The 25,231-nt window shown below is 42.6% G+C and overlaps 3 protein-coding genes across 8 annotated transcripts; 2 read left to right on the top strand and 1 right to left on the bottom strand.

Moving 5' to 3' along the window:
- Positions 1–2,518: 2,518 nt before the first annotated feature.
- LOC311256014 (transmembrane protein 255B) lies at positions 2,519–18,026 on the bottom strand. Of its 6 annotated transcripts, XM_084350751.1 has the most exons (11): positions 17,840–18,026; positions 17,519–17,605; positions 16,562–16,674; positions 15,220–15,359; positions 14,469–14,531; positions 12,665–12,754; positions 10,354–10,434; positions 10,104–10,189; positions 9,829–9,988; positions 4,699–4,803; positions 2,519–3,320 (listed from the first exon to the last, which is right to left on the bottom strand). In XM_084350751.1, exons 3-11 carry the CDS (start codon positions 16,623–16,625, stop codon positions 3,225–3,227), a joined length of 885 nt encoding a protein of 294 aa, XP_084206877.1. In that variant the 5' UTR covers positions 16,626–16,674; positions 17,519–17,605; positions 17,840–18,026; the 3' UTR covers positions 2,519–3,224. The 6 variants fall into 6 exon arrangements, with proteins under 6 accessions (XP_084206877.1, XP_084206875.1, XP_084206874.1 ...); XM_084350749.1 differs by having other exon boundaries at positions 16,562–17,654; XM_084350748.1 differs by having other exon boundaries at positions 16,562–17,605.
- Positions 18,027–18,113: 87 nt separating this feature from the next.
- Positions 18,114–19,642, top strand: rnf7 (ring finger protein 7). Its single transcript, XM_084350754.1, has 3 exons — positions 18,114–18,360; positions 18,510–18,557; positions 19,158–19,642. Exons 1-3 carry the CDS (start codon positions 18,195–18,197, stop codon positions 19,274–19,276), a joined length of 333 nt encoding a protein of 110 aa, XP_084206880.1. The 5' UTR covers positions 18,114–18,194; the 3' UTR covers positions 19,277–19,642.
- A 1,514-nt stretch (positions 19,643–21,156) lies between these two features.
- LOC311256195 (rhodopsin kinase grk7-b-like) lies at positions 21,157–25,009 on the top strand (the record flags this gene model as incomplete). The annotated part of the gene is made up of 4 exons (XM_084351044.1): positions 21,157–21,777; positions 21,935–22,372; positions 24,273–24,544; positions 24,688–25,009. The coding sequence occupies 4 exons, from the start codon at positions 21,157–21,159 to the stop codon at positions 25,007–25,009; spliced, it is 1,653 nt and encodes a 550-aa protein (XP_084207170.1).
- Between the last annotated feature and the right edge of the window lie 222 nt (positions 25,010–25,231).

Genomic DNA, 25,231 nt, shown 5'->3' with positions numbered 1-25,231 from the left:
CGGAAAAAAAATGCTTCGCCATGACAAGCATGCACCTCCGTCCCAAATGATAATAGCAAATGTGATCAAAATCATAACTAAAATTCAACATTTCGCTTAACTTAACACATTTGTCCCAGTAGTGAGATCAGCATGTTTGCTTTGTTATTGTTAGCATGTTAGCATGCTAGTTGTGATCGTTGACTTCATCATTCATTCATCATAGTTTACAGGAAGCAACAAGCTCGGTGGACAATGCGACACAGCCACGTTATCGAGATTAATAAAGCGCACAGTGATATAAATTATAAAGTCAGGAGCAAAAAGCTACATGAAGTTTGAGATGATCAAAAGAACATGAGGAAACAAAGAGAGGTTGAGAAATGGCAAAGCTGGTGAAGATGGGACAGGCGGGAAATGAAAAACAGCTTACGTCACAACGAGTCAGGGTCATGAAGAAGGCTATACGTCCGGGGCATGATGGTAATGAAACATAACACAGAAATAATAATTCACAACACTAGCATTAGCATGTGGTTTAAACCTCTGCTGTGTCTTAGTGGCTACAGCCGTTAGCATTAGCATAGCTATATTTGTCTTCTTATGTCTTCGTTCCGAATACAAACTGGTTCATGTTGGGTTTAGTCCAGTCTACTGACCTGCTGTGACCAAATAACGTATAAAAACAGGGTTTTAAAGTCCTTTCTTTGTGTCTCAAGTTGAGTGGCGGGGTATGACAAGGAGTAGCAGCTAACGCCACAGCAGGACAGTGTGATGTTGAAAGTGGTGGGAACCGTTAGACATCTGTATAATGACATACGATGGATGATGGAAACCTCCAGTATCCACAGAGAAGACGTGTTATGTTTTAGTGCGCGGATGGACAGCCCTCGGCATATTTTTGATTATTACCGTTTGATTTAATTTAAAAAGAAATTGAAACAGGAAACTGTTTAACAGAGAAGGAAAACGCACCTAATGATCATGGCAAGATCAACAAACAAGATATAAAACATTAATAATCGAGCTTTAGGAGGATTTTATCATTGAGTCAGGCCAGCTGTTTCCACCTGCTTCCAGTCTTTAGGCTAAGCTAAGCTAACCGGCTGCTGGCACAAATAAAAAGGCGGTATCTTCTCACTTAACTCTCCACCAGAAGGTGAAAAAGCGCATTCTCCAAGATGTCGAACTGTCCCTTTAATGCTTCAGCCCTCAGTCACAGTGCACAATTATAACATTTGAGTCTTCACAAGTAATGTGGTTTACAGCGTCAGCCAGCATTGACATGAATGATCACTTCTCGGGGGTGTTTGTTTTTGAGAAATGTCGTTATTAAGAGGGTGATCCGTCACTGTCGGCATCGTACTGCGTGTGGACGCAGCCTGTCTTCACTTCTATGAGCGGGGGACACGGTTTTGAAAGTCTGTGACAGGAAAATATTTGTCTTTTAAGGGTCAAACTTATACCATAGCATGAGACGTGCTCCTGTTACAAGAGTACAAACTTCGTCTGTGAAGGAACCCGGACACCAAAAATGTTAATATCTTCTATTAAAAGTTTAATTTTGAATACACATCCTGAGACATGCTGCGTTTTGATCCATGAGTCCTCTTCACAGAAATCTACTACTGGTGCATGAACTTCATGTCCCCTGTCCCCTGCAGCTACCTGACATCACTTAAAGGGTCAGGTCACCCAAAAGAACAAAACAAAGCCTGATAGAAGAACCTTACCTATAGAAATGTGGCCTGTGGATCTCCTGCCTCACACACACACACACAAAAATGGAGGTAAGCATATTTTGGTTTTCCCCGTATTAGTTTAGGGGCTCAATGTAATGTCCCTCTGTAGTCCAGCTGTATGAGGTGCTTCTATCTAAATTTCATTCTCAACTTTTAAATTAGTTTTTTCCTCCATCAGGTCAAATGGCATGTTTCTGAACCTCCTCTTCACAGCAGTCTGGAAACGTCACAGTCTTCACATTCATATATACATTTCATACCGACGGTGAGGCTCAACATCCGAGCCTCTTTATTGTTTTGGACCGCCATGTGTCTGTCAGCAGAGTCTCACCGGGGGTACAGGGAATGCAGTTGCATGCATGAAGTTATTCATGGTGTACTGTACTCTGACACTGACTGGAGGTCAGGAGAGACTGGTGGGTGTTTCACAGGGGAAAACCACCCTGTACTTCTCACAGCGCTGGCGTGCTGTCAGTCCTTGTTATTCTCCACATCATGTTGCCAGACCTACATCAAACTCCTCAGGCTTTGCCATGTAGTGTTTTGTGCCTCATCTGCTTCCACATAAACAGCAAATAAGGATGTAAACGCATCAAATGAACAGGTTTGGATATTTTTTGCCGCGTAAGACAAAAAATAGTGTTAAAAATAGTAACACAACGTTTCTGCTGAGAAACCTTCTGGTTCCTGGAGCTCGTGTGGATGTTACCCACCCCGTCATGGCACTCCCTCATTATAACAAGATAATCAAGGTTATTTACTTGTTAGTGGTTTTACTTAAAGAATCCAGGCGGCTCTGTTTTGATAATTCATGTATTTAATTCATTTTTGTGTAAAAAAGTTTGACAGTTAGTAAAATAAACATTACATGTATGTAAATCAGGTGTTTGAGGCGTCTCATAGGAAATAAATCAGCTCACACATGTGCACACACAAAGGTATTACCACATAAACGGGTCAGTGAAACCACAAACAAATCTGTTATTATTTACAAAATCCCGAGAGGCCTCCACAGTCCTACAGACGAGGCACACTGTTGAGTGAGCAGGTTAAGATAAGACGGAGACCTTGTGAATGTGTCAGACTCACCTGATAACACTGAATGAAAACACATACATGGTGTGCCAAGATCTCCTCCGATGTCAGACTTGTGTTGTAATAAATGCAGGCTATAAATTCCAGTGAGGCCAGCTGAGGCCCGACGTCTTCATCATTTATTCATAAAAGTGAAGATTAACTGGAGGTTTTTCCACCTCAGTCTGTGTGTTTAAGTGTTAACTAACTAGTTCTTGTGTTTTTTTTCTTCAGGAAGCTCTTTCCACGTCCAGTTTTATATTTTTAGAAAACAAAATCTTCATATTTCTACATAATATACTTTATATATATGTTATATAACTATATGTTTATCCCTTTCTTGTTATTCCTGCATACTGTATGTTTTTTAGTCATTTCCCGGTGGCGCTCAGGCAGAGAGGCCGGGGACTCTGTATGGCAGCAGGCTGGTCAGCGGGGCGAAGGGAAGAGGGTTGGAGTCGGCGATGAGGGAAAACTCTGTGAGGAAGCTGACCCGTCTGCTGCGGGCAGATACATCGAGGCTCCCTGGATGAGACGGACAGGACGAAGGACAGAGACAAAGTTGACCACAGTCTTCAAGTCATACAGTATGTCTCCTGTGTTGCAGCTATTCCTATATAAAAAGATGAATGATCTACTTTGTATAGTCAACATTTGGTTTAGATTTAGTTAAAAAAAGCCTCGAGATCTCACACTTTGTCAAACTGCTGTTTTGGATCGACATTAAACATTCACAGTTCACCTTTGATTAGCTTCCACTCATGTGGAAAAACTGGTCTACAGCCTTCCTGCTGTGAAACACATTTACAACACTGACCGAGACTGAAGTGCTGCAACCAATTAACTTGATCAGATGTGGGTGGTCAAGTGTGGAGCCCTGTGATCCTTCTTCACAGTTTCTGTTTGTGGAAAAGTGCAGATCTGTTTCTGAATTCAATGCACTCCTTTGGATAATTGCTGCAATGTTGTTGTAAAACTGCTGAATCATCTGTTTAATAGCTCCAAAAGGTCGTTGCAATCTTATGCAGTGTTTGACGAGAGAGGAGGTTCAGACTGTCCACTCGTAAAGATTAGAAGACTTTGAGGTGTCCCTGTATCTTGAGAAATGCTTGCGGGTGATTGGTCCTGGCTGGTTTTCCAGACACGACATATCTTTATGGGTTTATTCTACACAAGCTTGCCAGTTACACCGACGCCAGCGCTGGACCAAGTTTGGTTGACACTACAGCTTCTGAGTGTGGAGTCTTGTGTTGCCGGATGAATGTAAAACAGGGGCTGAAACAAAATCACACTTAGTCATATCTCAGTATTAATGACTACAATTCGGATAAAACTAAAGTTTTTCCTTTTTGTATTCAAACTCATGCAAAAAAGCACCACTGATGAGAGCTTTTATTTTGAAAATAAGAGGTACCAGAAGTTGGGAAACCTAAAGTGTCAGAATAACTATCTTACATGTTGCATGCTAACTTCAGTAGACACCTCTGCAACACCGAGCAAAGACGTCTTTCACACAACTTCAGAACTGTTGTTTCTTCACATGCTTCATTCTGATGTAGCTGGAAAGTTCATGTGGCCCCTGTACCGTTTGTAACAGGAAACATCCTATATCAGGCTCACAGCGAGCGTCTGAACTCTGTTCTGAGTTAACATTTAAAGAGAAATCAGTGGGAAACCTTCTGGATGTACTTTGTTTTCATCAATCAATGGTGAAAATGCTTTTATGGGTGTTTAATGGATGAACGTAGGGTGGAGATGTGGAGGTTTGAGTCGACTGCATGTCTGTAAGAGCCAGAGAGTGAGCGCTGAAAAATGAGGAGAAACTAAACGTGCACATGTGTACTTGTGATGGTATGTTTTGTGTGTGTGTGTGTGTGTGTGTTTGTGTTGACCGCATACTTACTGGGTGGAGCTGGTGAACCGTGTATGTGTTGGCGTTCATCAGCAGAGGAGCTGTAGGGGAAGATGCAGTGCTGTCAGAGGGCTCGCTCACAGGCCTGCTACTCCTCTGACACAAAACAAGACACACACACACACACACACACACACAATATTATTATAAGCACCATTTCCTCTGTGCAAACATGAAACAAATAAAACAGTCGCACAAGAATGATTTACAGTAGAGGATTAAGATGAGACTCTGATTAGAGGAAATGATGACAGACAGTCTGACTCAAGTTTATTTTGTTTACATTTCAAGTGTCTCATCTCCCAAAGGAGCAAGAGGCCGGTCGGTCCCATCGCAATTAAAACATGTCTTTTATTTATGACTCTAATCTGAACTAACCTAAATATGAAAAACGTAACCTGGACAGCTGCAATATGTAAAATCAGTTCAGTCACACACACTGACGTCAAAGAACCGATCAGCAAACTTTGTTGGCATGAGAGCAGAGTGAACTTTCAGGTTACAGTTCACACCTGCATGAAACTACTGGACATTACGAGTCAACCCAATCACCATGTTGTGGCGACGTTTCTGCAAGGCCTGGATGTTGCAACTGCATTTCTTTAGGTTCAGTGTAATGTTGTGACACACTGCGAATACACTCTGGTTAGGTTTAGGCACAAAAACACTTGGTGAGGGTGAGGAAAAGATGTTTGGCTTAAAATATCCGGCTTTGTTGCCACAAACAGAAAATGTCCCGATATTGAACAGCAGTCACTGGCTTGTCAGCCCTCTCGCCTGTAACACCATCCTCACCCCTCCATCTTATGACATGATTGTCAGCTCATGCACATGTGACGTAAACATGACATGACGCAGATTGCAGAGATGTCTTTATGGTATTACAGCAGAGGCCAACCAGCTAATGCGAGCCCGACTTCAGCTCTACGCTCCTTATGTTAAATGTGTGACGCTGAATCTTTCACAAATCATCGACACATTATGGGAGTTGCTTCAAGGCACACGGTGAGCGACGAGCAGTCTTATCAGGTCATTTTATTTTATTTTATTTTTCTTTCCCTGGAAATGAAGCATTAATGAACCTGGGATCTGTTGTTTTGGTCTCCATTTGGGTGGTCTGTCTGTCTGCAGCACACTCGAGATTAAATCCAAAACTGTTGGAGGCTGTAAACCCATAAACTTTACAAACTGTTAGTTTCCCTGTCTTTAATTTAATCTACTGCGGCCACATGAGGGGAAAAAATACATTAAACATCTGCAAAACAATAAATGTAAACATTATCATCACAGAGGTATGTAGCCAGATAATAATTTGCCACTCCTACATTTCTAGGAACTGGACGCACTCTGATATCAAAAAGTCTGACGCGGAGGAGTCAGAAATTGACGGATGGCACTGAATCATATTAAATTAAAGATTATGAGGAGGAAAATCTGAATACCTTCCTACAGTGAAAACACAGACGTAACAACTGATCGAAAGATAACAGAGAACGGAGCCTGTTCACTGAGTCTAATCCCTTCATCATTATCATTATCCTGTGTGATATAACGAAAGGCTGTGTGGTCCGTTGGCGGTGATCTCCTGAGTTTCACCCAGGCCAGATCAAGCTCAAGTCCAAGTTCAAGCAGGCGTTGGCAAAGAAATACTTGTTCTGTTCTCATAAAGCTCTTTAAAGACCGCAACACTGCTGAATCTTTGGTGTTTAAAAGGTGCAATGTGTAAAGCTCGGCCACCTGTCGAAGGTCGATCCAAACAGGATTCATTATCACCAAAGCAGAGGTGAATGTTGAAGTGCCAAGACGATTTTGTTCGGTTTTATTTCTGGTTCTGTTGAATTTGAATGAAGTGTGTTTTACAATGAGTTAATGAGGCGATTAAACCCGTCGAAAATCCGTAAAAAGAGGGAGACTTGAATACGGGCCGGGGCTAGCTGGTTAGCGTGCTAACATCAATAGATATCTCTGCAACGTAAGACATACTGTAGATGTCTTTGACAGAACAGCGATAAGCTAAAATTGTGGCAATATCTTACAAATTGTGCCTTTAACTCGGCAGGGTGGTGGACGCAGTTTGTAAATGCTGATCTACGAGTCACATCTAGTTGAAGCTGCTTTGGGAATCCAACACCAGTCACACGACGGTTATTGCAAAGTTGGTTATTAATTGTTACCATGTAAAGGGGGTGTAGACATTGTAGTCAGGTCATGTCGAGCAAGGGACGGTCACCATCCAATCAATATTCTTTAAGTGTTAACACTGTAAAATCTGATAAAAGTGATCTTTGTCCAGCCAGACGAATCAAAATACAATGTTTTTCTTCATTTAGTGGTTGGTGTAGATAAAATGTCAGAAGTTAGTGAACAATACTACTCTAATTCTCCAAGAGTTGTCAGTCCAAAACCCAAAGCTATAACATTTACTAACATAGAAGACTGAGACAAGAAGCAAATATTCACATTTGAGAAGCTGGAACCAGTAAACTTTAGATATTGAAAGAAAATTTCGATAACAAACAAAGGTTTTGTTCTTCTTTTCTCTTCCATCTGTCTTGTTTTTGTGGAATGAGCAACAAGCAGGCGTCTGTCTTGGTGCAAAACCTTAAGATTCCCCCCAAAAGTCGAAATTAGTGCAATGCAAACGTCTAATGAACTGAAAACTCAACAGTACGATCAAAGATTACGATTATGAAGGTTAAGAATGAATGTAGGAGACTATGTCAAATGGTGTTGGAGTCTGCGGGGAGAGTCTGGAGGATAAACGTCTTTGACTTAGTGTCTCTGAAGGTTTTACAAGCGGAAGCTGCAGGAGGAGGAGTGCAGGAATGCTTTTGATAAACCTCACTGATGGAGTGGGGTTTATCATCAACAGACAGCCGTGGGCAACTATCTAACCCTGCTGACACTCATCAGACCAGGCTTTTACAGAGCGGAGGTGGAAGAGGAAGGACAGAGTTCTGGCTGCAGCAACAAGGAAAACTGACATCATGCACGAACAGGTTCATAAACTGACCTCAATAGGCAGCGATCATATTGAGAAGCACAACTTTGAGAATAAATACAATGAAAAAAATATATTGATATTGCATTATGCACAATAAGGCTGTATAGTTGTTGTCCACACAAAAAGCCACACATGTCAGAATATTGCAAACACCTTGTGTGACCATAAAACATGCTCGGACCAAGAGAGACAAGGGGGAGTATTTCTCCAGGCAGACCTCCACCCTGGTACGCCAAAGCGCTGTTGCAACAGGCAGCACCAGGACAGACGTGTACTTAAATGAACATGTGAACTGTGACTGTTTTCCAGCCATCAAACCGCTGCATGTGAAGGTTCCCACTCTTAAATCAAGCTGACAAATTTTCTTTCCCTCATGTGGTCTCGAGATCATCTGGCTGAACGTTGGCGTGCTGTTGAAGGAGCACCACATTTTGCAAATTAGATGTAACTACAAGAAAAAACCTGTGTTCCCACCAGAAGTTATTCAACCAGTCGTGATTCATACTTCTTAGTACTCACTCATCAGTCCCATGTACGCATGACGTCAAATCTCATAACACAGCAGGAAACAAACAACGAATGTGAGACCACACAGTCCATTGAAGGAAAGAAAATTGCATAACACACGACATTTGGTGTAAAATACCACCCAGCTTAGTAACATCTCTGTGAAACTGTGCTTGAATTACATTTGGTTTGCATCTGTTGCACCAACTGGCTCCATCTGGAACCTACTGCTACCAAATATGTGATTTATAATACTGTGCTTATGATCTGCAGCCATAAGAAAGTTGAGCAGTTGTCTTCGCTGTTTATGTTATAAGTCTGAATATTTAGAGTAATAGCTCTGACATGAAGTCTTTTGGCTTTAAAATCTGTATACAGAATAAAGTTTTTGCTGTTTTGTAACCATCACTGAAAGAGTTGTAATGAACTTCAGTCCTCTCCTGAGCCCATTGCTCACTGACTGACAGGTCTGGAGACTTAGTTTACGTTGAGCCCTGAGCCGGATAAAATCTGTGCACAATGAGTCCCACATTGTAGATGGCACATGGACGAAATCTTCTGTACATCCGCACGCTTCCTCATTGCTCTCTTATCCATTTATCTATGGGCAGCTTGTGCAGTCAAACAATAAGTGACAGAGGCTTCAGTCAGGGAGGTCAAGGCTTAACGTGTGGTTTGATGCTATCAGTACTCACTGGCAGACATCAGATTTACATTATTCCTTCTGGCTCCCATTTCATGTTGATCTGCAGTTGAGCTGGCTGTACGCTACCGTAAAGTGATTTCTCCTGAATAAAACTGAAAAACCTAAAGCGATCTGAACCCAACTCCTTCACCCCGCGAGTTCAGTCGGACTGTTGATCTGCAAGATAGTGTCAGCAGCTAGCACCAAGGCATTCAGGGTTACTATTGCAGCCAATCAGTGTTGGAGACGATAAATACCTGTGACTAGTACAGAGTCATTCAACCTGGCAACGAATGGCAATTGTTTACTCTGCGAGGCAGCTTGATTTGCAAGAACATGATTGTGAGATCTCACAAATCCATCTTGCCAGGCTGCAGCTATGCGCTTGCGGCCAAACCACAGGGGTTTGACCAATCGGTGTCCTATGAGGAACTTCTGGCAGCTACGGGCATGGTTTAAGTATGCAACCAGTAAAGGAAGCGTCTAGTTTATTTGAAAACAGCAAATGTGGCACTTCAAGAGGTTTGCATAGCTGCAAAAGCATCAGTTATATCAGAACTGGAGAGTATATTTCATTGAAAGATTAGCAAAGAAGGCTTTGATGATGATAGACTGATGGTTTCGTCAATCGCCAAGTGCCTGGTATTTCCCGACAGTCTCTACGGACGACTTCCCAGATGGTTCTGTTAAACAATCAGACGCATCGGGTTTGCTGATTGCACTCTTTTGTCTCCACTAAAGACAAAAGCCAGATGTTTGTAGATGTTAGTGGGTTTTCGTCCATGGTAAAAGGGGTTTTAGTCGTAAATGTATATAGCGCGTCACGTTTGCACAATATACGTATCTTTATAAATGTGTCTGAGTCTGAGTCTGAGTCTGTGTGTGTGTGTGTGTGTGTGTGTGTGCGTGTGTGTGTGTGTCTTACCAAGTTCTTGAGGCTGCCCAGCACCGCTGTGGTGAGGATACCCATGAAGAAGGCCACGAGGTTCAGGCCGGCGAGCGTCCAAATCAAAATGTACAGAGTGAAAACTTCTTCACAGCTTTCTACTCCAACAAACTCATAGTAGTTGCTGAGGTAGCCTCCACTGCAGAGCAAAAAAACAGCTTCTTTCATTGCCGATGATTGATTCATTAATGATGAAATGGCAGCAGTAATGATACATTGAGATAATATCACAGGAAGATGATGCTTCGTCTCACTTGGCGCAGTTGTACAGGTCACAGCAGTAGCAGGTCCCACTTCGTACCGTCATGTTACAAGACTCTGTCGGATTCCAGCACGACACCTGAAAAAAGAAACGCAAATTCGAAATGTAGTCACACACACTTGTTTAAGAGAAAATGGAGTCATATCTGAGAAAAAAACTAATTTAGCTGGAGCTGATGAAGCTGTAATTCAGATTGTGATAGCGTGTGTTAGTTGGCAGACAAGAGAACAACTTTTACTCACAGAGGTGTAGAAGTTCTCATAGATGTAGCCGCTGCCGCTGCTGTAGTACTGACACCTCCCCGCTTTCAGTGGACGCATGTCCTGGCAGAAGTTAAATATACGAAGAAACAACATCCACAGGGTTTCAGCTCAGGATAAAACACAGTCAAGAATAAAAATAAGGCATAAAAAAAACAAAATAAACTGACATGTACTAGTTTGAGTTGAGTTTGGAGTCAATTTGTGATCAATTTCCAAAAGTACAAATATTGTTTATGGCTCTTTTAAATTGTTAAAATAAGGTTTACTTCACTGTAAATGGTTCCTCTGGTAGAGGTCACAGTAATCAGAGCTGCTTTTGTTACAGTTTGAAACATTTTATGAGATTCCTCATAAGTCCTGGACGTAACGTCCATCATTGTCCCTGGCACCATGTGTGCAGTTACATGATGTTAACTTGACCTGAAATAAATATCAATGGTTGGTTAGATGATGATGTTATTGTTGGTTTTACATAGTTGTGTAATGAAAGGAAGGAAGAAATATAAAACATTATATTATATTGTATAAAAAGGAACTCTTGTCTCATGAAGAAACTCTTGAGCATCAGAATTTACTACACTGTGAACAGACTCGCTCAGTAAATTTTGATGATTTATTCTTAAAGGGAGGTCTGCACTCATAACTCTTGTGTGTACTGTGAGCACAACAGTGTTATAAGGAAGCATTATATCATGTCACCTTTCACCTGAGAGCGCTGGAGCCATTTATAGTTACAATCAATCAAAGTCTAGTTTACATTTCCCTAATCTTTTTGGTACGCTACACTGTTATTCTTTTTTTAACTTTGCTTTCATCATGACAACAGACACACACACAGTCACACATTATGTTCACAATCACAGTTTGCATGAAAATGGACGCCATGTCACTTTGACCTGATGTTACAATGCAACGTGTTGAACCCACCAGTCCCAGCTGTGACCAGACGTAGTAAATGTTTGTCAAAAGGAAAGACGAAAATAATATATATCATTCTATAGAAATAATATTACCTGTATAAATCAGGGAAAGAAGTAGTAAAACGTGTCGTATACAGTCGCAAGGAATAGTTTGACATTTTGGGGAAAACATATTTTTGCCAAGAGTTGGATGAACACAGTCTCATACCTACAAGGCTGAATATCACGTATAACACCATCCAAAAACAATGTGTCTATTGCAGCATCAGCGACAGGCACACCGGGCCTTTGTCATACACAGTTTGGTTTGATTTAGGAAAGAAAAAAACTTGGTTAGATGAAGGAAAATGTTTTGGTTTGGCAAAAAATAACTACGTAACTTCATATACAAGTGTGCTCATGCTACATAAATTGAGTTATGTAATGTGCGTGACGTCACTTAACTACATCAGTGTCTTTAAATAACTCACCGTTGACCTTCGCTTTCACACTGGACATGAGCAGCGGCCTCCTGGGTGAAAGCTTTCCTTGTATGACCCTACCATCCGTCCCTGACTCGTCCCTGTGTGGACTTGTTGCTCTTTATACGACTTTGTCTGAACTTCCTCCTGCTGCTGTTTTTTGCCGGAGTAATAACTACGGCCACTAGATGGAGCCGCCTAACAAGAAATGTAAATATAGGTGGTAATAAGCTGCTTTCACAGTCGACCTACACAGATGTTTTTTTCAGATGAGGACAGGCTGGAAGATTGATGCCGCTCTCCTGTGTGTGCTAAATATAAAGCTGTGTGCAGGACTCTTGTCTCTTTACCCTCAGGTGTTTTCGCTCTGAAGACTTTGAGATGTGATGAGCTGTTTATTTCTCTCTCTGAATAAGAAGCGGGAGTCTTCCATCTGTCTTTATTTTTGAGGCTGGAAACAGGAATGCAGCTTTGCTTTTTTAACCTGTCCAATGTTCCCTTAGGGAGGCAGCTCCGTATTACCATCAATCACGCTCAGTAGATGTGTGTGTCATCAGGTCTGGACGCAGACTGAAAACACTTCTGCACTGATGGTGCATCCTGGTCCAGTACGTTTTCTCACATTATACTTGTACATCTGGTCATTTAGTTGGTCAGTGCACAAAAAACAAAGCTGGTGGAGGTTATACAGACTGAGCTCTAACCTGTGGGAATTTTCTCAGGGACACAATTGTGTCAATACTGCCGACAGAGCGACGGCAGGCCGAATGGTTTTCCAGGTGGATCAAAGTGGACCAGCACAGCGGTTTATTATTGCTCACGGTCTACTATTGCTGCTTTGTTTCATCACCCACACAGTGCAGTCATGTCTAGTGTTACAATATACACATGCAAGAGCAGGTAACTCACCATGTTCAAGACAATACAGGCGCCATCAATCACCAGGCACAGAAATGAGACCATGATCCCGAAGCTGAGGAATACGATGGCAGCCGTCAGCTGGATGAGGAACAAAGAAGAAAAGTGTAAATGAGAGACTTTCCGCATAATAACCTTTAAAATAACAGATAAAAAGCTGGTGATACTTTATTCGACTGAGAGCAGTTTCACAAGAAGGCTGAGAAAAAGTTTTTTTTTATCTCTTTCCAACAGATAAAATGTTGTCTGATCTTATTTGTTATTGTGTGTTAGCTGCCTACTTGAGACTTGGCGGAGCGAGATGAACGTGTCAACGCTCTGTGACGTACAGCCTCTTCATTCATTCCTGCTCTTCATCACTCGTCTCATTTTACAACATTCTGGCAAAATGTTATCGGTGGAATAAATTGAATAAGACAAGATAAAATTCCTCAACCTGTGGGTAAAAACACGACGCCATATCCAAGAACCACAGGATCCAAGAATCACCCGACACAAGTCTTCTCCCATGCCCCTCGTGTCCCTCACGAAGAGGATGGTCTGCTGTTTTTTCTTAGATAACCAAGATTGTTTTGACAGCGTGCTTCAACTGCACATCAGGTGAGGATGAAGAAATGCTGCCGGCGTATGAACCACTGTTATGCTTTCATGATGAATTAGATTGTAGTGTTCCCTGTGTAAATGTAGTAACTGTAGCCTGATGGGGGTGACAGCTGGGGTCACAGAAATCCTAACATTAATCGTCCTCTGGGGTCGGGGTAGACACCAGCAAGAGCAAACAAGATTTCTATAATCAAATAATAAAAACACCTAACATTATCACAATGAACATAAATCAACGAACATAGTTATTGTTAGCGCTCACTGCTGTTAAGATGGTATGTTAGCACTGGGAAGCACATTAAAATGCTTTGCTAATGCATCCACTGAGCCCTGTGGAAGATTCTGGTCGACCCAACACAGGCTTATAAGATTATTTTCTTTTGTTGGTCAGAGTATTTTGATGCGCAAACATGTACTGTACCTTGTATTTTTTATCAGGCAGCCAGACAACCACCACTCCCAGGGTCAGAATGAGTCACTACAGCTACACATGTGGAGTCACTACTACTATACCAGAACCACAAGCGTTTGACCGAGATATGACATCTGATACATGGAGAAAGACCTCTGGACAGTTAATTGAGCCGGCATTTAGAAAATCAGATGATTACAGCGGGCACGTCGCTCACCAACAACAAAAATGGTTCATCCCTACAAATCAAATTAACCTGCCTAATGTCCTTATCCCGTACTGTGAAGCAATACGTAAGTTGATATCTGATCTACTTTGATTACATTCCTCTTAAATAGTTTTTCTTGGAAAGCTTCTGTAAGTGGTGAGCAGGTAAGATCAGCAGAGGTATGCTTCGCTAACTTACAAAGGCCGGGGAGACACTGTGATAGGTGTTAGAGGAAGGAGTGTGCGTTGACAGACAGTAGATACATAAATACTGTATTCTGTGCTATACAATGAGCACCACGTTAGAATCTCACGTACAGTATACGTGTGATGGATCATTTCTAAGCCTCCTCCTCGTCGATAAATATAAAAGTCCGTCCGCTATGCGTTGCAGAGCAGCGCCGCTGGTGACTGTGCTGACATACTGTTTCTGTTTCTCGGCCAAAAAACACTCCTTGCCCGGTCAGGGGATGGGCGTGCGAAGGAAAAACATGGAAGAAAAAATATGACGGAGAAGATGTATGCGTGTGAGTGTGTCAGTTGAAAATATACAGGGGGAGCAGGAGAGTATACCAGCTGTTTACGGTTTTCTTCCAGGAGGAGTCCCAGAAGTCCCAGGAAGGAGCCAAGGGTCAGCTGCAGAGAACATAATACAACGAACACAAAAGTGTTATGCAAAATAAAGAAATGTGATTAATTTTCTGCAGCACTGCAACACTTTGTTATGATTTGGTTCAAGTCCAAAGGGAAGAAAAGCCACCATTAGCACTTAACAGCAGGCCATCCTCATCAGGAAAATATAGGTTGACTGTGAAAGCAGCTTATTATGACACGTTTACATTTCTTCCTCTAATGGCCGTAGGGATTATGATGCCAGCAAAGGAGGACGTCACCCAGGAGACCGCCGTACGTGTCCAGTGTGAAATCAAAAGTCAAAGCTGAGTCATTTAACTTACGAACTCAGTTAAGTTGCGTAGTGTACATGACGTAGCTGAGGTTATGTTCGTAAAGTAGGTAAGTTCGTCAGTGGAGTTTGTTATTTAAAGCCAGACCTTTCACCAGCCTGAACCTAAACAAACTGCTAGCTTAGCACGAAGGTCTGGTACGCCTGTCGCCGGTAGACTACAACTATCATGTTGTTTTGGCAAAATCAATGCATTCAATCATTAAGGTGTGAGGACTTGGATGGCACTGCGAGACTAGAGGAGCAGCTTCATAACTGGAGGACGTTTTTATGTTTTTGAACAAAGTTTAAATATCATATCTGTCATCTTACTGAACAAATCATGGCAGAGAATCATCAAGGGACATAAAACCATCTTACAATCACTCCAGATGTGTATCCAGACACACTCAGGCTCTCTGTCCGGGTTGTTGCGTAGACTCCCAGCACCACCAGCAGCAGGGACAGACTGAGCATGCCCAGTACCAGCCACACAGCTCCCCTGACTCTCACCATCGACTCTGCAACCCGCAGAGGAGAGAGAAACCCTCAGTCGTGTCATATAACAATGTCAAACAGTTCACGTTAGGACGAATTAAACACAATAAACTTCTGACTTCGTCTGACTGCTTGCCAGCTGTGATTCTCTTGGCAGGAGCCTACCTGCATATTTCTACTGTCAAATCAGGGTAAAGAAAACAAATCCAATTTGAAATAATTTAATTTAACTTAATTATAAAAACAACATCCAAACCCTATGTCTCCGTCTTGTTTAGTTTTAAATGTCATGAGTGTTTACATCTCAGGGTACTGAAGCAGTCTGTATGTGGGTACAAACTGTGGACTACTTACTGTCTTCTTCATTTACTTTAATCTATCAGCAATGTATCTAGTCAACATCCACCAGAGTTATTGTCTGAACTGTACAAAGAACAGTACCTGCACTGCATTATTTTATAATGTGTGTGTTCTTTCCAAAGCTTTAATAACTCTGAAAAACGCCAAAATGTCAACACAACTGTCATAAAGTGTAAGCCGAGACAAGAATCTTCTATTCTGTTTATTAAAACTGGAGTAGAAATCCTGTTTTTAGACGAACTGAATGAGGGAAAACAACAAAGTATACGCTGTGAGGGTACAAATACTCTAGTAAAACTGTACAAATCAAAATACGACTGTGTATAATATCATCACTGTTTACTTAATATTGAATATCAGGACATATTAACCCTCTGACGTGTGCGTACAGTCCTTTGATTATTACAAGCAAAAATACAAACTGAGGCAGCAGAGCAACATTCTGTGAGCCAATCAATGAACAGGGTCGTTAGGTTGTAACACTACCATGGCCAAGTGTTTTATTTTGAAATTATTCAGTAAAAAATTACACAATTACTGATGCAAAAATGTAGCTTTTGTAAGTATGAGCCTCTCGTCTTAAACACACCTGTTTTACACACTGTACAATGAAAAGATCTGAGCAGTGAACACTTCATCTTTGACCTTTGTTGTTACCGGTTGAGAAAAGTTTGTAAAATAAGTCTATGAAGATCTGTTTCAACATCAAATGAGCCATGCGCCAGCCTGAAAACAAAATCATCTAGGGGTCATTATCAGCCAATATTAGGCCACAAGACAAATAAATGCAATAAGTTCAACAGGCTAAGTAATGAAAGTAACCACGCACCTGACCACATCACCACCTCCACCCCCAGTGAATTACCTGTTGCTCTCCTCTGTGGCGCTGGTTTGTCCATGCCCGCTGCTCCCTGGATCCTTGCAGTCATGACAGATCCTCTCTTATCCTCCGTCCTGGGGTTTCCTTCACTGCAGCCTCTGCTGCATTCAAGGACAGTCGGGAAATGCGCGCCTCTACTGCACTCGAGGATTTATTAAAGCAAGTCTGTCCCTGCAAATTCTCAACATTTGACCCTGTTAGTTGCAGATTAGTGTGTGTTTAACGTGCTGCTGCAGCAGGATGGGAGGGACGTGAGTCTCCTGTTGGTCAGAGGGAGGTTAACTTCAGCACCGGCAGAGTATCGGGTCCTTGAGTTAACCCCTTGTAATAATGAAGATCCTAAACTATTAGACTCAAAGTTGCATCTGATGTTTAATAATGTTTAATGTGCAGTTCATCTATACATATTCCTAATGGATGGGTATTAGGGAGTTGTGACTGATGTTTATAAACCTTTACAACTGCTTGATTAATGGTTTATAAGGCATTTTGATATAAATATTAATTAGAAATATGCGTGTAGAAGCACATAAAATGCTACAACTGATGTCTTTATTTTGATTATGAGCACATGCGTATATGTTATATTATCCTTCACTCCCTGATTGCCAGTCGTCGTGCTCATAAATCACATCCCAGCTGGACATAGTTAGAAGAAACTCTATATATATGGAGCCGGGGGAGACTTATTGTGGAATAAACCACTTTTATTTTAGACAGGTTGACACACAGAGAGACAAGGAGTCGGCTCTACAGCGCTCCCTGACAGTGATTTAGTGAAGTGGTACTGGCATCTGACCCTCAAGTGTGAACATGAGGATGATTACATATTTTAAAAGTGTCATTCAAGAGGAGAAGGTGATAGAAATCTCACAGCTTTTTTAAATGTGTCTGTGACCATAAAAAGCAGAAATCCTCCTGTAGTAGCAGTGACTCACAAACCTTTAACACAGTTTTTCATCCCCTGGTTGTTCTCGCTCAGATCCTGGGCTTGGCGTGCAGAGACAGTGTGGGAGGGCTGCACACTGACTGGGGGAAAATAAAGTTTACACAGTTGGTGTAACATTTACAGATGCACCTGGAGGATAACACAAGTAGACACACAGAGGGGGATTCATTATATCTGTATGACATCCGATCCAAAGAAATGTGCATGTTATCGACTCTGAGGCGGGTTTAAGAGGACATGTACTGGTATCTGGTGGCACCATGCCAACGTACAGTAGAAATGAGCATCCACACACACTGTCAGTGATGGCCTACCTCCTGTGTGTTGTCTGCTCGGCTCATTTTTACAAGATGTTAAAGAGAAAAGGCAGCAGAGATGCATGAGATGATCCCATGGTGCTGTAGAGATGAGAAGATAGGAAGCATGTAACTGTGATGAATCTGCTCCCTTGGAGATGATTATTTAAATGTATTTGTTTCATTCATTCATTCAGTGTGTGTATATTTTTGGTTAAGTCCTGTAAAACAGCGCCCTCTGCTGTCTTCATTGAAGCACGACGCTTGCTAAACCAGCTAGCGTTAGCATTAGCGTTGCTCAAGAGCTTCGTCCATTTTGTTTAGCCGTTAAGCTAGCCCCGGCTAGCGTTGCCTTAGATACAGCGCAGCAGAGATGGATGACGGTGACGAGCCGGGTTTAGTCCTCTCTCACAACACTTCCTCAGGCTCCAAGTCCAGCGGGGACAAGATGTTTTCCCTGAAGAAGTGGAACGCTGTCGCCATGTGGAGCTGGGACGTGGAGTGCGACACCTGTGCCATTTGTCGGGTACAAGTGATGGGTGAGTCCGAGGAACAGACGGTGTTAGTTAGCCGGCTAGCTAGCTTAGCTGGGACACCGGCTAATGTAGCTAAGGTGGCTAATATTTGCATTGATACCAGAGGTCGCTGTCAGAGTGCCACTGTAACATGTCTCTGTGTTGGTTTGCAGACGCTTGTCTCCGGTGCCAGGCGGAAAACAAACAGGAGGACTGTGTTGGTAAGTAATTAAACGTTATAAAAGCGTCGAGCCACCGACAAGTGAGCAGGTTAATCCAAGAAGCTAACATTAGCTTTAGCTATATAGCTGTCAAATAAGCCGACCAAGCCAGCTAATGACAGAGGAAGGGTTTTTAAATAAGTCCTTTCATGTAAGCTAAGTCAAAAAAACATATTATTTAGTTAACATGGTGTTGGGTGAATGTTTGAAAATGACCTGTCAACAGATTTATTTAATTTAAAGAGCCATCTGCAGAGCAAGTAATCATAATGCAACTAAAATCATAAGTAAAAAGCGGTGTAAAATAATCTAGTACTACATGCAGTATGAATGACCCTCCACAGAGTGACATAAGAAGATTTACTGGATATATGCACTGTAAATCACTGACTCTATCCAGATTGATGTGCATATAGTGTCTTCAGAGATCTTAAGGCATGATTAAATGTCACTGACAAACTAAAGATAAATCAGTTTTATTCATCATTAAAGGAATTAAGGTTGTACTTTTGTATTCTGTAAAACCTCAGCTGATAAATAATAAAGTGCTCCTTCTGATACTCATTCACTGACTCTCCCTCTGTCCTCATCTTCTTCCAGTCGTGTGGGGCGAGTGCAACCACTCCTTCCACAACTGCTGCATGTCCCTCTGGGTGAAGCAGAACAACCGCTGCCCGCTCTGCCAGCAGGACTGGGTGGTGCAGAGAATCGGCAAATAAGCTCCGGTGCCAGGCGTTCTGATCCTCGGACGACACCTGTGTATGCACCCAAAAGTGGTGACAAGACTTGACAGTGATCACTGCAACGTCCCGTGCAGAGCCACTCGACATCGACGACTGCCCTCCTACTTATGATTGCATGTTCCAGTAGTCCTGGTCGAAGGAGGACGGTGGATAAATTTGAAGCATCGAGGACGCGTCGGTCAACCAAGGGGTCGATGTGTGTGGACATATTAAGAGAAGCATGAACCTCCTTGCAGTGTTTGGTCACATGTTAGCTTTACATTAGTGTACTGTGGTGGTGTTCAGCACACCTTGAATATGTGACTGTCTTTTTAAAAATAAAGAATTGTGTATAGCTGTAAACATGTACTTCTTTCAATCAAACCATTTTAGATAACTTCCTGGTATTAACATATGAGAGGGTCCGTGTTGTAGCCCTGTAGACGGGGGCTCAGAGTATGAGTTAGCTCCTGAACATAATCTGTGGATCACCAAACAATCCCTGAACATGGAAACGTCCAGTTAAAATCCTTAAGTCACCTTACAGCCGTAAGTACTTTGGCAGTCCAAGTGAACTACCTGGAGGCCGGCCATGCTAACCTCTGGCACTTGTTATACATGTATGCCAAGTCTGGGCTTGTTCCAGTTTGCTGCTTAACCTGATCACAGCAGCAGTGGTGGTTTGTAACTAAGAACATTTACTCATGTACTGTACTTAAGTACACATTTAAAGTACTTGTACTTGAGTATTTCTTTTCCACGACACCAGAAGGAGATGCTGTATTATTTTTTTTCACTCCACTACATTTAGCTCGACCTTGACATGAGTCAGATGCTACTTAGACAAACTTCCAATAATACTTGTTAATACATTAAAGTGTGTTCAGAGGTCTTGGAGTGGACTGCATGAGGAGGAAAAGGCTCCAGAGGAAGCTGCACATCACTAATTAGCTTTTTGGGTCTTGTAAGGAGCAGATCTTGAAAAGGAAGAAGAATGAATGGAGTAAAAGTGCGATATGTTTCTGCTGGTTTGACTTTAACACCTGTTTTTAAACTGTCCATAATGAGTCCAACAGTGTCACAGGAATGCAATGATGGAGTCAATAGTTTTTCCAACCTACTTTAGATGAAACCGTGTCCACTTCTGTGCGACTAAAGCTTAAAGGTGCTGACACAGTGCTTCCTAACCAAAGCACTAACAATATTTTTTCGCTTCGTCATTAACACAACCACTCACATGACTGGAACAGCAATCAGGAGCAAGTCAGGGTTCAGTATCTGGCCCAAGGACACTTCAACACATCGAGGACAAGGACACTTCTACCTGATCCAGAGCCTCCCCCAGTATTGAATGCCGTCACTCCACCAACAGCTCAAGAAAATTAATTTCTTAGGCTGCCCACTAAACCAATTAGGGTTAATTTAGTAAAGTCTTCATTGTTTCTCCTACAATAAACAATGACGTGTGCCTACTTTGATGCACACTTCACATATAACACACACAGCTCTCGCAGTGGCTTCTTTATCTCTTAACGAGCTAAAATCAACCATAACTTGTTCAGGTCAGGATCTGCCACCTCATCATGCTGGCATCCCAATTACTGCACACAAGCACTGTGCATCTTCTAAAAATAGACGGGCCTAAAGCCTCTTAAGTTCAAACCACATAAGTTGCTTTCTCTTGGTGCCGTCTACGAATAAGCGTGCAAAGATACTTAGCTCGCAACAAATCCCTAAGGACTGTGGTGCTTTTAATGCTCCAGGAGACGCAGCACAAGAGGGGGAGGATGTCCAGGATGTAAGTGCTTGAGGCGCTCACTTGTGCCTGGAACCTGCAGACAGGTGAACTGTAGGTATGTAGCTGATCGGGCCCAGGTATGTCACAGGATACATCCAGTGTGGGTGACCTGGTGGGACTGGACACCCTGGTAGCCAACACAGCCTACCTGAAGGCTCAGCATGTGGACCGCAGTGAGCTGAGGAAGCAGAGACTCTCCCTGACGCTGCCGAAACCAAAGAAGTCGTCCGCTCTCCAGCTGGCAGTGGGGAATAAGTACGAGTCACTGTGTGAGCGGCAGCCTATTGGGAGGAAGTTGTTCCAGCAGTTCCTCCTGGCCTCTGACCCGCAGTCTGTGGCAGCCACTGAGTTCCTGGAGGAGCTGAGCAGGTGGAGCTTTGCCGAAGACGAAACCAGACAGAAAGCAAAACAGAGAATCGTCGCTAAGTTCTGTCGGCCTGAGTCCAAGAGTTTTCTCTCCTACCTCACGGGAGAGGCGGCTGAAAAATGCAGGAACTTATCAGAGAAGAACTTCGATGAGGTGACGATGGACCAGATAAAAGAAGCCACGAGGGACTTCCTGAGGGGGAAACCTTTCGCGGCGTATCTAAAAAGCCCCCTTTTCTACAGGTTCTTGCAGTGGAAGGAGTTCGAGAAGCAGAAGATCACCAGCAAATACTTTTATGAGTTTAGGACTTTGGGAAAAGGTGGCTTTGGCGAGGTAAGTACCAGAAATCTCAGCATCTCGACTTTAATATTGATTGATGGACTTCCACTGGGAGCACATCTTTGCTCCTCTTCCGTCATGTTTTAGCTTTTGTCAACATATTTCAGGGTGACACGGTGGATGCTCAAAGCGATGTCGCTCTGTCTTGCAGGTTTGTGCCGTTCAGGTGAAGTACACAGGCCAGATGTACGCCTGCAAGAAGCTAGATAAGAGGCGCTTGAAGAAGAAAGCTGGTGAGAGGTTTGCTCTTCTGGAGAAGAAGATCCTGGAGAAGGTGGACAGCCTCTTCATCGTAAACCTGGCGTACGCTTACGACAACAAGACCCACCTGTGCCTGATCATGGACCTTATGAACGGAGGAGATCTCAGGTTCCATATCTACGAGCTCGGGGAGCGGGGTATACGTATGGAGCGGGTTGTTTACTACACGGCCCAGATAACCACGGGGATACTCCACCTGCACTCTATGGACATTGTGTACCGGGATATGAAGCCTGAGAACGTGTTGCTGGATGCTAAAGGACAGTGTCGGCTGTCAGACCTCGGATTAGCTGTGGAGCTGCCAAAGGGCAAAATGATCTGTCAGAAGGTTAGTGAGGTGACCCGTCCCTAGACTGACCTACATGTCAGACAGATGACATGCACCCTGTGGACTGTGCTACTCAACATAATCTATGTTCACACACCTATAGGAGAGGAGCTTGGTTAGTTCCCTCCAGGGTCTATCTTTGCTCGCTTTTTAATGCCATTACAATCGCCTTTGTTGACCACCCACCACAAGTAGCTTACCAGGAATAGATATAATGTCCTGTCCAACATCACAGGAGACCAAACCCTGTTTGACCCAAATTAATCTGATTAAGGGGGGAGTGACCTCATCCCCAGCTGGATGGCTGGGAAATGTACGGAAGACTGACCGGTGCCCTTAGCATCAGCTGCTTGATCTTTGCTTTACTAACACCAGACATGAGTCAGTACGAGGATATGAGTCGGTACATTCACAGTCAGTACACAGAAATTAATTGCATAGTTAGATGCTTAGTGGTTGTGACGTTTACATGTCGCGACGGCAATGTAGTCTGTTTGTAGCCTGACATTAGCTTTTTACTTCTAGCAATTTAATTTAATAAGTGTCATAAACTTGTGTTCAAATCCAAAATCCAGGGGACCAGGGCAGTGTACTTCTGGGTTGGCCTACAAAAATACATCTTCCCTACACCACTCTACGCCCTTGTTGATGCCCCTATGGTAGATAAGACATGATTTAGTGCCCCCTCCTGCATACAGCTGGTGCTCTTTTAATGTTTTTCGCCCCTGCCCCTCAAACATCCTGAGTGCACCACTGCTAGCATACATATATATCTCTTTATTTGTACCACAGTTAGCTTGTAGCTCAGGGACCATGGATCACAGTGATATGGTAGCCATTTTCCTCTGACATCATACAGAATAATTAACACATCAGGCAGTTGTTGAACGCTAACATCAGCAAACAAGTGATCAAATATGTTTTACCCTGAAATATGACCGAGTGTGCCTCAAAATCAGGGTCATAGCTGCTGAGGACACTGAGGTCATGTCCTCGGTATTTTTTCTGGATCTCTGATATTTTAATACATATATATTTATTGTAAGACTTTATAATATCTGTTATGTTATTAAAATAAACAATTCTATATTATATAATAATGGCATATTTATAGTTAACTAAACTTTATCTAACAGTTATTTAACTGTCAACTAGCAATGAAATGCTATATAGACTATTAGCAATTGTTTATTGGAAAGTTGCGATTAATCATAATACTTTGTAAATGGTTAATAAATACTGTGTAGTTCATTTACAAACATTATTTGGATGAGTTGCCGCTGATGTTTTTAACCTTTACAATTACTTAAATAAATTGAATTATCTATAAATGTATAATTTATCAATGATTATTATAGTGTTACTCATGTTAATAAGTTATTTTTAGCGTAGAAATAAGTTTAATACATTTAAGTCAAAGTTGGCCATATTTGTTACTTTTCTTTTTCTTCTGTTAGAATTTGAGTCCAGTTTTCATCGATTTACTGGCACTGATATTATTTCCTAAGCGATTATTGGTCCTGTCAAAATGCAGAGAGATGCACAGATTTACACTACAGTCTTCATAATGTTCCTGATGTGGGGCTGGGCTGGGGGGGCAGGACCTCAGTATTTATAAAGTCCTGGCTACGTCCCTGCTCCACATGTTCACCATCCATCATCTTTTCAGTTACTGATCAATTGGGAAGCTGTAAAAAAACAACAGTTTGTCACATTACCGACATTTATATGACTTGTAACCTGGAAGACGTTACATTATCGCAGCATTCTGGTTTCCCACCCTGAGCGTTAACCCAGAATTTAACCAAGCCTTAACAAGTACTGTTGAAATGAAACCCAGAAGACTTACGTCTCTTTAAAGTGTCTCTCACACAGTCTCCCCCCGCGTCTGTGTTGTCAGGCTGGTACGACGGGTTACATGGCCCCTGAGATCCTGAGGCAGGACAGCTACAGCACGTGTGTGGACTGGTGGGCTCTGGGCTGCAGCATGTACGAGATGGTGGCCGCCCGCTTGCCTTTTAAAGACTTCAGAGAAAAGGTGCAGAAAGAGGAGGTGACCCGTCGCACTCTGGAGGAAGACGTCAAGTTTGAACACAAATGCTTTGATGCTCCCAGCAAAGATATCATCCGCTGCTTTCTCAGGAAGAAGGCGCAGTATCGCCTCGGGTCCCGGTGAGTACAAACTCCAATTTTCTCCAGCACATACAGTAGTTTGTGAAATGAGGTTAGCTGGTGTAGACGTCAAGGAATAAATCATCCGTCAAGAAAATGTGTAATTCAAACATTAAACACATGTTGTGTCTTTCTAACACCAGCAACGAGGACCCACGAAATCACGTTTTTTTCAAGAACATTAATTTCCACCGTCTGGAGGCCGGGCTGGTGGAGGCCCCCTGGGTGCCAAAATCCAACGTGGTCTACGCCAACAACATGGACAAGTTCAGAGACACCTCGGAGGATGAGGACGTCACGTTCGATGTTAAAGATGAGAAATTCTTCAAGGAGTTCAGCACAGGCGCAGTCGCCGTCAAGTGGCAGAAGGAGATGATCGACAGCGGCGTGTTTGACGAGCTGAACGACCCTGGTCTGAGCAGCCCTGAGGCTGTGTGGGCGTCCAAGATGTGCGCCATTTTGTAAGCCTTCTATCTACTCGTCAATATGTGCAACTAGGAAAACATTTTTCCTTTTGAATACTTGAAGATACACAGAAGTCCTTTAATTTAAACGTCCAGTGAGAAGGATTTAGTGGCATCTAGTGATGGCCCCTCTCTAGAGTTTGGTCTGTCCTTTCTGGGCTACTGTAGAAACATGGTGGAGGAGCCGCTCCCTCTGCAGATACAAAATGCTCATGCTGAGATA

Source organism: Pagrus pagrus, assembly GCF_965226575.1.
Source record: "Pagrus pagrus genome assembly, chromosome: 4".
Lineage (NCBI taxonomy): Eukaryota > Metazoa > Chordata > Actinopteri > Spariformes > Sparidae > Pagrus > Pagrus pagrus.
The sequence above is the reverse complement of the archived record's forward strand: the minus strand, read 5'-3'. Positions and strand labels throughout refer to the sequence as shown.

Coding starts and splice junctions, on each gene's coding strand:
- LOC311256014 (XM_084350749.1), bottom strand. CDS start 16,625: ATGACTGCAAGGATCCAGGGAGCAGCGGGCATGGACAAACCAGCGCCA. Junction 10,190..10,353: donor ATGAGAACTTCTACACCTCT/GTGAGTAAAAGT, acceptor TTCTTTTTTCAG/GTGTCGTGCTGGAATCCGAC. Junction 3,321..4,698: donor CGGTTCACCAGCTCCACCCA/GTAAGTATGCGG, acceptor CGTCTCATCCAG/GGAGCCTCGATGTATCTGCC.
- rnf7 (XM_084350754.1), top strand. CDS start 18,195: ATGGATGACGGTGACGAGCCGGGTTTAGTCCTCTCTCACAACACTTCC. Junction 18,361..18,509: donor TTGTCGGGTACAAGTGATGG/GTGAGTCCGAGG, acceptor GTTGGTTTGCAG/ACGCTTGTCTCCGGTGCCAG. Junction 18,558..19,157: donor CAAACAGGAGGACTGTGTTG/GTAAGTAATTAA, acceptor ATCTTCTTCCAG/TCGTGTGGGGCGAGTGCAAC.